The 12,033-nt window shown below is 44.3% G+C and overlaps 1 protein-coding gene across 3 annotated transcripts in view; it reads left to right on the top strand.

Moving 5' to 3' along the window:
• Positions 1-12,033, top strand: part of ATAD2 (ATPase family, AAA domain containing 2) — a 77,907-nt gene that overhangs the window by 1,138 nt on the left and 64,736 nt on the right. For 2 of the 3 annotated variants that reach the window (XM_018058537.1, XM_018058536.1), the window contains exon 1: positions 10,844-11,254. The exons of the other annotated variant lie outside the window; for it this stretch is intronic. In XM_018058537.1, coding sequence (XP_017914026.1) covers positions 11,087-11,254 — 168 coding nt within the window. In that variant the 5' untranslated portion in view covers positions 10,844-11,086. Of the gene's footprint in view, positions 1-10,843; positions 11,255-12,033 lie in introns of those variants that run through there. 3 annotated transcript variants of the gene reach the window in all.

Below are 12,033 nucleotides of genomic sequence, written 5' to 3'. Positions count from 1 at the left end.
TGTGGTTTCTGGGAACCAACCAGGGTCAGGAGTGTGGTCTCAAAAACATCCTATAGGGTCTACAACAGCCACAGCCCCAAAATTGGTCCTTCTGTGACCTTACAGCTCTAGCCTTGCAATAACCTTTATGCAGCCCTCTTGACACAGAAACTAGAGCCCTGCGAGGGCTGCAGGCAACCACCTAGCCAGCCTTTCAGGGGGGCAGGGTGACACATTGAGCAGTCCTTCTGCTTCCATCTCTCCAATCCCCCAACGTCTTAAAGGTCTTCTGTCCCTGCTGGTTCCCAGATTCCCATGGCTCCCCTCAAGGCTGGTTAGTGATCATCTTCCTCCATCCTCTTCTCTGTTGTTTGCCCAGCTACCCTGGACTGCTTCCAACCTGCTAAATGAGCAAATGTCTCTGCTATCTGGTAGCCAACCATCCTTTCTCCAACGTGATCCAGACCCCTCTCAAATTTGTCTTTGAGGATGCTCCCTCAGCCCGATACCATAGTTTTCCTTTTATCTCACATTTCACTTTTATCTTAGTTAATTCTTGACAGTCACATCCCCTCTTTAACCTACCATGTGGTTTCTTCTGATTGGACCTAGACTGCTGCAGGATTCTGAAGCCAAACTAGTAGGTTCCATTACTTACTAGTTGTATGACCTTGGGCAAAGTTACTTCACCTCTCCGTGGCTCAGTGTCTTCATCTAAAATGAAGTTAATGACAATAACACCTACCTCAGAGGGTTGTTATGAGGATTGATTGAATTTATGTATATAAAGTAGAATGAACATGTACTGACACATAATGATGTGCTTAGTCACTCAGTCGTGTCCCACTTTTTGCAATCCCATGAAGTGCAGCCCACCAGGCTTTTCCCGTCCATGGGGATTCTCCAGGCAAGAATACTGGAGTGGGTTGCCATGCCCTCCTCCAGGGATCTTCCCAACCCAGGGATCGAACCCAGGTCTCCCGTGTTGCAGGCTGATTCTTTACTGTCTGAGCCACCAGGGAAGCCCAACACATAATGATAAATGGTAGCAGTCATTTGTGGTATAGTTTCACTCCATTATCTCCAGTATATCCTAATTTCCATCACTGAGTGTCTTATTACTCAGATAAACCTTTGCAGAAGATACATGTTCAGTTCAGTTCAGTTCAGTTCAGTTGCTCAGCTGTGTCCAACTCTTTGTGACCCATGAACCGCAGCACTCCAGGCCTCCTTGTCCATCACCAACTCCTAGAGTCTACCCAAACCCATGTCCACTGAGTCGGTGATGCCATCCAACCATCTCATCCTCTGTCATCCCCTTCTTCTCCTGCCCTCAATCTTTCCCAGCATCAGGGTCTTTTCCAATGAGTCAACCCTTCGCATCAGGTGGCCAAAGTACTGGAGTTTCAGCTTTAGCATCAATCCTTCCAATGAACACCCAGGACTGATCTCCTTCAGGATGGACTGGCTGGATCTCCTTGCAGTCCAAGGGACTCTCAAGAGTCTTCTCCAACACCAGAGTTCAAAAGCATCAATTCTTCGACGCTCAACTTTCTTCACAGTCCAAATCTCAAATCCATACCTGACCACAGGAAAAACCATAGCCTTGACTAGATGGACCTTTGTTGGCAAAGTAATGTCTCTGCTTTTGAATATGCTATCTAGGTTGGTCATAACTTTCCTTCCAAGGAGTAAGCATCTTTTAATTTCATGGATACAATCACAATCTGCAGTGATTTTGGAGCCCAAAAAAATAAAGTCTGACACTGTTTCCACTGTTTCCCCATCTATTTCCCATCAAGTGATGGGACCAGATGCCATGATCTTCGTTTTCTGAATGTTGAACTTTAAGCCAACTTTTTCACTCTCCCCTTTCACTTTCATCAAGAGACTTTTTAGTTCCTCTTCACTTTCTGCCATAAGGGTGGTGTCATCTGCATATCTGAAGTTATTGATATTTCTCCCGGCAATCTTGATTCCAGCTTGTGCTTCTTCCAGCCCAGTTTTTCTCATGATGTGCTCTGCATATAAGTTAAATAAGCAGGGTGACAATATACAGCCTTGACGTACTCCTTTTCTTATTTGGAACCAGTCTGTTGTTCCATGTCCAGTTCTAACTGTTGCTTCCTGACCTGCATACAGGTTTCTCAGGAGGCAGGTCAGGTGGTCTGGTATTCCCATCTCTTGAAGAATTTTCCACAGTTTATTGTGGTCCACACAGTCAAAGACTTTGGCATAGTCAATAAAGCAGAAATAGATGCTTTTCTGGAACTCTCTTGCTTTTTTGATGATCCAGCGGATGTTGGCAATTTGATCTCTGGTTCCTCTGCCTTTTCTAAAACCAGCTTGAACATCTGGAAGTTCACGGTTCCCATATTGCTGAAGCCTATCTATCATGTGCTCTCTCACTTTCCTTATTTTCAGCTTTTCCCAAAGAAAGTTCATTGCTGCCTTCCAATTCTGCACAGCTTTTTTTTTTTTTCTGTTTTGCCACAACATTTTAGTCATATGTCTTTAATACTATTATCATGTGAAGTAACTTGACCTGTCTCAGCCTCTGCCATGAGCAGCACCGTGGCATGGTCTTATCTTGAGACCTTACAAAATAATAGCTCCAGAGTCAGACAGACCAACTCAAATCCTTTCTCGGCTAACTGTCCTGTACGACCTTGGACAATTCACCAGTCTTCCTGTGTGTCAATTTTTTTTGTAAAATGAGAGTAATACAAGTAGGTGTCTACCTAACAAAGCTGTCATGAGCATTAAGTACACTAATCTGTGCAAAAAGTATAGTGCCTGGCACAACAGAGAAATCCCCCATGTAGTAAACAACTACCAGGTTTTGCAACTATGATTATCATTATTATACTTCTTTGTGAACAAAGTGTAAGCACTGTGAATGGGATAAATCCCTATTGAATTAACGACTGTTTTGCTAAGATACGAGTGAGGTTACTGTCACAAACCCAAAAATGTGGTTTAGGGGAGATACAAATGGATTTCTTATATTACACCCTGGATGTTTACATTCCAGAGCTGATAGACTGTCTCCACAGTGTCTGTACCCAGGCGCCTGAGATCTGGATGGAAAGCCATATCTAGAATGTTGCCCTGCTTGCACATAGTTGAAAAAAATTGCTTCAGTCGTGCCTGACTCTTGGCGACCCTATGGATTGTAGCCCCCTTGGTTCCTCTGTTCAGGGGGTTCTCCAGGCAAGAATACTGGAGTGGGTTGCCATGCCCACCTCCAGGGGATCTTCCTAACCCAAGGATCAAACCCACATCACCTTTGTCTCCTGCATTGCAGGCAGATTCTTTACAGCTGAGCCTAGTTGGAGAATGCTCACCACCAACTCTGTTGCAATTGCATTCTGGCCAGCAAAATCAGGAAAAAGGAGTAACAGAAGGTTTAAGAACAAAAATCCACAAAATGGTACATATCACTTCTGCTCACATTCCACTGTCTAAAAGATAATCACAAGGTCACATACACATGCAAGGGAGATTAGGAAATGTAGGGTTGATTCTGGGCAGCACAGGTAATAACAGTATCTCAAGCAAAAGGAAGGATGGATACTGAGAGTGTCAGAAGTCTCTGCTATAATGTGCTTTCTTTAAGCTACTAAACCTTTTCTTAAAAACAGGAATTAATCTTTAAATTGGAAAAAAAATAGATTGTATTTTTAAAACACACACAATTTCATGGTAAAGTCTATTAAAAAGAGTATGGTTTCAGAGGAGTTAGGAAGTACATAGACCAGATTCTGACCTGCAAACCCTAGTGATGTGGATGTGGAAGAAAAGAAAGATGCACTCAGACAAGGCAATACCCAATAAAATCAGGATGTTAAAGGGTAGGGGTTTGGAGGAGGAACTCATAAAAAAGGAAAATACAAAAGAGGGCCACAGACTTGAAAGGGGAGATTCAGGAATACAGTCAGGTTTAAGAACAAAAGGGGCTTTTATTTTTTGTTAGGGGAGGAGGTATTTTAATGCTCAGTATTAAGAGCTAGAAGAAAAAGAAAGAGAATCCCATTGCTTGAGACCAAATGATATGATGTGATCAGACAACTGAAAAATAAACAGAAATACCCAGTGTCTATTTTGCTAGCATTTTCTCTATCAAAAAAAAAAAAAGAATCCTCAAGCTGTAAAGAATAAAGAAAATAGCTGTAAGAGGAAATTAAAGCCAAGATAACTGTTAATCAGCTCTACCACAATACAAAATAAAAAGTCTGAAAAAAAATTAAAAATAATAAAGCTAAGATAGGTGCAGTGGTAGAAATCACCAAGTTGCTTACTTAAAGGGGTCAAAAAATCTTTAGACTCAGATGAGTTACATTCCAGCATACTTAAAGTGCTTTAGTTTATGACCCCAAAGCCTTTCTTATGGATCTTTGAGAAAGTATGTTGGAAAAGATGACATAAGACTAAATATGAATAGTTGCTGTCTTCAGTTTCATAAAAGGAAAAAATATATATATGTATTCCAGACACTACACCCTGATGAACTTGATGTCTATTCCCAGGATGATTTGTGACCATGGAAAAAAAAAAGGTTATTATTTAGAGGACTCTACTGATCTGCCAAACCCACTTCATGCCAAATGGACCTCATTTCATGTTGTTGGAAGAATTAATTGATCATTAGAAGAGGATTATAGCACAAACAGAATATAATTTGATTCCAGCACAGCAGCTGTCCTCATTGTATTAGTCATGACTCAATCAGTTAAAAGTCAAGGCAGGGAGGCTGTTTATTAGTCTGTTGAACAGGAAGGACACCAAAGTGGCTCTCACAGTTGAAAGATGAGCTGCAGAAACCAGGCTGTCAAGGGACCAGAAGTGGCACTCACTTCCCCCAGGCCTTCTTGCTCCCCATCTCTGCTCAGTGCTTGGCTTCATCATGAGGTGACCTCTGCTTCTGCTGCTGCTAAGTCGCTTCAGTGGTGTCTGACTCTGTGCAACCCCACAGATGGCCTCCTACCAGGCTCCTCTGTCCCTGCGATTCTCCAGGCAAGAACACTGGAGTGGATTGCCATTTCCTTCTCCAATCAGCCCCCTATTCATATTTTCCAAGCTTGGCAACCCTAGCAGAAAGAGAAAACTTCTTTTTCCTCATGGCAATCACACAGAGTGACTTGTACATTTATTTTTCACATTTCTGTACTGCATGAATTTTTCACATGGGATACTTTCTAATAAACTTTTTAATACTTTTCTAAAAAATCAAAGTTATGAACATCAATATAAAAAGCTACATGGACAGACTATTGTTTACTTAGCTCTTCCCCTTGTTGAGTCGCTCAGTCATGTCTGACTCTGACCCCATGGACTGTGACCCACCAGGCACCTCTGTTGGATTCTCCAGGCAAGAATACTGGAGTGGGTTGCCATTTCCTTCTTCAGGGGATTTTCCCGACCCAGGAACTGAACCCGCATTTCTGCATCGGCAGGCAGATTCTTTATCACTGAGCCACCTGTGCAGCCCCAACTTTCCCCCTACTGTTGTATATTTATTTTTTTTCAGATCTTACTCTTACAAATAAAGCTGCAATCAACATCTTTGCACTTTCTTCGTCCTCGCCTCTGATTATTTATGTTTGGAAGGAGTCCTAGAAGTAGAATTCCTGGACTAACAGCTTTAAATATTTTCCAGGTCCCTTAATATACGTGTCTATATTACTTTTAAGAAACAAGCCTCTAAAAAAAAAAAAAAGAAACAAGCCTCTACCTCAACATCACATTGAGTATGTTTATGTTTATTAAAAAAATAAAAATATAGGCAAAAAATGGCATTCCTATTGTCATTTATTTTGCATTTATCTGATTACAACTTTCCCAGGTGGGATAATTTTAACATAAAGCAATAAATGCTAAGGCAGCCATGTGCTATGTGAGCTCTGGGTGGGGGTGTAGCACCTCATCATTGAGGGTGGGGAGCTGGGTTGGAATGCCATACTATTATTATTACCAATCTTACTTAGAATGGGGTGGGAAAGAGGCAATAGTACCAGGACCCATGCTCATGCCTCAGGGCTGTGTACCACACCGTTCATGGGCAAATTTAGAAACAAGTATGTTCAGGGGAGGCTGGTAAAGACAGAATGTCTGAAAACCACATCCTAGAATCATGACGTGTCTTTCTGGCTCACTTCCACATCCTCTCTCCTGGCCCTCCCTCCTCCACATCTGATAGTGGTGTCTGTCTCATGCTGTGCCCCTTACAGGAAACCACTGGTGAAAGTCCCTTTTCTGACCTGAAGCCTCTATACCAGAGTTCTTTTTTAAAAAACAATTTTGGCCACGCCACAAGGCATGTGAGATTTTAGTCCCCCGACCAGGGATTGAACCTGTACCCCTGGCATTGGAAGCACGAGGTCTTAACCACTGGACTACCAGGAAAGTCCCCAGAAACCATCTCTGGCTGACTTAAACAGGAAATCAAATTTACTAGAAGAATGGGGAGGAGAGTGGGGTGGGCTTGGAGAAGCACAGCCAGGTCAAACTGATAAAATGCTCCAAGGATCCAAGAATGGTGGTGATGAAGAATCTCTGTCCCTGCATCTTTGGGTCACTTCTTCAAGATGTGATGAATGTCTCAGGTAGGAGCGGCTTAGTAACTGAGATGAGGTAACATGCCTGAGCCCTGGAGGCCAAGTCAACAGGGAAATGAAGTATCCATCCCTGTGGGATCCCCATCGAAGGTGGTGGGCCCTGCCTTGCCCAAACCCACCCAAAGAGAAAATCTCTCATGTAGGAGAAATGTTTAAATTTGGAGTAGCTGAAAAATGGACAATGTCAACTGCGACTCACCCCCACCTCCACGTGATTAACGATTTTCTCCTCTTTTGTGGGAAATCACTGAAATTAGCTATCAAATTTAAGTAAGGTCAGATTTATAACATTGAGAGAAATCCCTCTTCAAACTGATGTTTACTTTCTGTTACTAAAGAACAGAAAGGGTCCCACCTATGACCTCATTTCAAATGAGATAATGGAATTATGATTAGCTCTGACTTCAGCTCTCTTTTCTGTCTCATGTGAGCTAAGAACACTGACCCTGTTTAGGAAGTCGGGGCAGGGGAGGAGAGGAAAGAACCTGAGTTTCTGCTGCTCCCCTCTTTCCCTAAAGACATTCCTATCAATCATAGCTAAGACTTTGGCAAAAGAAAGAAATATGATTTACTAAACACCAGTTCCAGGGAATCCACCTGCAACGCAAGAGATGCGGTTCTATCCTTGGGTGGGGAAGATCCCCTGGAGTAGGAAGTGGCAACCCACTCCAGCGTTCTTGCCTGGGAAAATTCCATGGACACGAGTCTGACAGGCTACAGTCTATGGGGTCACAAGAGTTGGACTAGATAGCCACTAGATAGCAACAACAAAAACCAATTCCAGACCAATTCTGTTTCCTAAGGCTGCTGTAACAAATTACCACAAATCACACAGCTTAAAAACACACACACACACGGAGACATTTATTCTCTCACAGTTCAGGAGCCCAGAAGCCTGAAATCAAGGTGTCAGCACCACTGGTTCTGTCCTCAGGCTCTTAGAGAATGCTCCGTACTTCTCTCTGAGCTTCTGGTGGTTGCTGGCAGTCCTTGGTGTTCCTTGGCTTACAGAGGCATTACTCCAATTTCTGTCTCCATCTTCACATCACCTTCTTCTCTATGAGTCTGTGTGTCAAACCTTCCTTTCCTTTCTATTAGGACACCAGACTTGGATTTAGGGTCCACCATATATCCAGGATGATCTCATTTCAAGATCCTAATTACATCTGCAAAAGCTTTATTTCAAATTAGGTCATGTTTTCAGATCCCAGAGTTTAGGACATGGATGTATCCTCTTGGGGTACACAGATCACCCACTACATCAACTAAAGGCTGAAGCAAGTGTGATATTTCTTAATGTTGAACAGAGTAAACCATTTGGCTGCCTCTGTCTCTTGGTGTTCTGAAATTTTTATTTCATTGGTTATTTAAAACAAAATTAAAACCTAAAATGACAACTATAACTTCTGTGGAGGTCAATTTGGTAGTATCAGACGAAATCATAAATGTGTATGTTTTTGAGGTGGAAGTTCTTTTTATAAATGCTTACCGAGGTATAAGGGCATCCCTGGTGACTCAGTGGTAAAGAACCTGTCTGCCAATGCAGGAGACACAGGTTAGATCCCTGGTCCAGAAAGATCCCCAAAGAAGGAAATGGCACCCTACTCCAGTATTCTTGCTTGGGAAATCCCTTGGACTAAGGAGCCTGGCAGACTACAGTCCATGGGGTTGCAAGAGTCAGACGCGACTTAGCAACTCTTAACAACAACAATCAAGGTACGGTAATGCATAAAGAAAAGGGAACAGACTAGGCTGATTTAAATATTGTTCTTTTTTGCTTTCATTTATATTGGGTAAACAATCATCTGAAAGCTTTTTTTTTTCCTGTTGTAAAAGTAATACATATTTAGTGCAAAAAAAATCAGAAAATTTGATAAAAGTAAAAGAAACTACACAACCACCATAATATTGCCATTCAGAAACTAACCATTAATATTTTGTTGTAGTTTTTTTTCCAATGCAAATATATGCATATACACATATCCATTTTTTAAAACAAAGATGGAATTGTATGATATGTCTTTGTACTTTCTTAACAAGTTACAATGCATTATGCACAACTTTCCATGTAATTAACACAGGTGCATCATAATTTTAACAAATGTTTATTTATTTGGCTGTACCAAGTCTTAGTTATGGCATACAGGATCTTTAGCTGTGGCATGTGGGATCTAGTTCCCTAACAAAGGACAGTCTCAGCCATTGGACCACCAGGGAAGTCCTGCATTGTAATTCTTACTGACTGTACAGCAGTCTTCCTAAGGATCCTCTGAGGGACATTCAAGTTGTTCACTGCTTTTTGACATTATAAATTATGCTGTGGTATATATCACAGTGCATACATTTCTAAAAACTCTTAAAAGGTCAAATTTTAAGTGCTGAATATTTAATCATTTCCGTATCTTAGGTGTGAATGGAAAGAAATTTCAGATATTCCCTCCAAACTTGCTTTAGCCATAGCTTTCTCTAAGTACAGCTTCATCTTGCCATTAGTTCAAGCAAACAAGCAACCAAATACGGGGTAATCTTCTACTCCTCTCTTTCCCTCATGCCTAAATCCAATTAATGAGCAAATTCAGTTGGCTCTTTCTTCCAAACATGCCTAGTATTTGACCATGTCTCATTACCTCCGAGGCTCTCATTCTGGTCTGTGTCACTTCATCTGTTGCCTGGATAATCCTGGTGCCCTCCTAACTATAATTGGCAGATTTAGCAAAAAAAAAAAAAACAGGACACCCAGTTAAAACTCAGTTTCATATTAACAATTTTTTTAAACATAAGTTTGTCCCCAGTATTGTATTCTCAAGGCAGCAGCGAAAGGGATTCTAGGTCCGAATAGGTCACTCCTCTGTTCAAACCCTGTGATGTCTTTTCATCTCACTTGTAATAAAAAGCAAAAAACCTTTGAGGCCTTGCAGGATCTGCTTCTAGCAGCATTTTCCTCTTTAATCTCACTGACCAGCTGTCCCCCCGCTCCCTTCTGCTTGCATCTCTCTCCTCCCAGATATACACAACTTCCTTTAGATCTCTGCTTAAACTTCATGAAACCCTCTCTGAAAGTGAAAGTGAAGTCACTCAGTCGTGTCCCACTCTTTGCGACCCCGTGGACTGTAGCCCCGTCCCACTCTTTGCGACCCCGTGGACTGTAGCCCACCAGGCTCCTCTGTCCATGGGATTCTCCAGGCAAGAATACTCGAGTGGGTTGCCATTTCGTTCTTCAGGGGATCTTCCCGATCCAGGGATCGAACCCAGGTCTCCTGCATTGCAGGCAGACGCTTTAACCTCTGAGCCACCAGGAAAGCCCTCTCTAGTCGTTATTTAAAATCTTACGCTTCCCTTCACCTTCCCTACTTCACATTTCTCTGTAACACTTACTACCTTGTAACAAACATATCATGTATTTAGTCTTCCTTCTTTCATCAGAATTTAAGTTCCACGAGGGCATTTTTGCTTTTTGTTCACAGCTGCATTCCGAGTGCTTAGAATACTGCCTGGCACGTAATAGATGCTCAATAAATTTTTAATACATGTCGAGTTAAGGAAACGCAGACATCCAAATCAATAAATAGCTTTTGTTTCTGTTTCGCTAGGACTCCGCTCACATTCTGATCATTCGGCATGCTGCTATCAAAGTAGTGGTGTAACTGCTTTATTTTCAGAGAAGTTATTTTCTTCTGGAATAGTAGTAAACATTTATATGTAAGGCATAATAAAATCTTAGAACCTTGGGGGTTTAATTAGAGTTAATTTACAGATTAGGAGATTTAAGAGCAGGCAGGGCGAATCTTTTGCTCAAGATCGCGGAAAAGGGTGGCGCTGGGTTATAGAACATGCCTTTAACTATAATACTCTACCCCCTCGCTTCTAACTGTCTCTCTCTTAAACTCGTTTGGGTTATCAGTAAGAGTCCTTAAGAAGCAAAGTCAAAACCTATCAAAAGTCAAGTGCATTCTCCCGCCCCAGTCAAGGACTCCGTATTTTCTATTTGAATCCCGCGTGGCGGGAAGCTGAGGGCTGGTGTCGGGAGGGGCGGGGAGGGGCCACCAGGCCCCGCCAGCCAATCAGAAAGGCCGGGAGCCTCCCTTCCCGCCCCCACCCCCGCCGGCGTCCACGCGCCAAAATTCCAAACAGGACGTCGTGCCGCTACCCGTAGTGTCCCTCCGCCGAGCTCAGCGAGCCGGAATTATCTAAGAAAAAGGAGTAAGCAGTCTCCTGTCACTGTCGCCTCGGGTCCCTGATACCGTCGGTGTGGGTTCTGCTCAAATTCGGCCCAAAGCCCTCCGCGCTACGGAGAGGAAAGTTTCGAGCCCGCCGTGGTAGGGTGGCGGCGTGGGAGGGACTGGCGGCGGAGGGATTCCGGGCGCGCGCGCTGCGGCCGGCGGCGCGGCGCGAGTGGCGCCAGAATTCGGAGCGCGGAAGCGCCTGAGCGGCTGTTTCCCAAACTCTGCTGCGTCTCCCGCCGCGGACGGCAGGGCGAGAAGGGAGAGAAGATGGTGGTCCTTCGCAGCAGCCTAGAGCTGCAGGGCCACCCCGCCGCTTCGGCCACGGACTCTCTGGACCTGTCCAGCGAATTCCTCAGTTTGGAGCAGATCGGCCGGAGGCGGCTCCGCTCGGCCGGCGCCGCTGAGCAGTCCGCCGTCACCGCGGCCGCCGCGGGCGTGAGTACCGGCCTGGGCGGGCCCCTGGGGCCGGGCTTGGGGGACTGCCCGCTGCCCACTGCCCGGCAGGGCCTTTCGAGATGGGGGTGGACGGTGGGATCCGAGTGACAGTTGGCTGGGGGTGGGGCAGAGGAGAGGGGGTGTAGGTTGGGAGAAGTATTTGTCGAGGACGCGTAAAATGGAAGGCTTCTCAGGATCGGAGCCCGAAGAGGGGTGTGAGTCTGGTGGAGAGAAGAGCTGACTGTTGAGAGGGTGTGTTAACCTGGTTTGACTCAAGAGGAAACCGGAGGTCTCCGCAGCCGAAGTGCAGTTCGGGGCCCCACCTTGGTTAGCGGCTTGCCCCGCCCCCCACCTCGCACACCTCCGGAACCGATGGCCCAGGCTGCCGCCCCAGGTTCGCAGCGATCGCGAGCCACGCGCGTTTACCGAGCGCTTACTTGTGTGCATAACGAGTGTCTTAGGAGCCGCGAGTGGATAGAAAGATTGTGACTCAGGTTCCCTGACCTGGCGTTTACGATCCAGAGAAGTTCGGTAATCCTAACGCCGTGAATAACACCAAGTTGCATAACGTGGAGGGATGGAGGGCGACGTTTCATTTACGTCTTCTTTACTTAAGCCTCATAACAGCACCATGAGAATGGATAGTTACGTATCTTACCGATGAGAAAAAAGGACTCGGGAAGTGGTAGATCGAAAGTTGGAACTTGGATCTTCCGCTTCCACAACCCGTTCCCTTTCCCTTATTTTCATGTTAACAGCTATAAACAAGGTCTGTAGGT

Source organism: Capra hircus, chromosome 14, assembly GCF_001704415.2.
Source record: "Capra hircus breed San Clemente chromosome 14, ASM170441v1, whole genome shotgun sequence".
NCBI classification, from domain to species: Eukaryota; Metazoa; Chordata; class Mammalia; order Artiodactyla; family Bovidae; genus Capra; species Capra hircus.
Note: the sequence above shows the minus strand (reverse complement) of the source record. Positions and strands in the feature narration are given on the sequence as shown.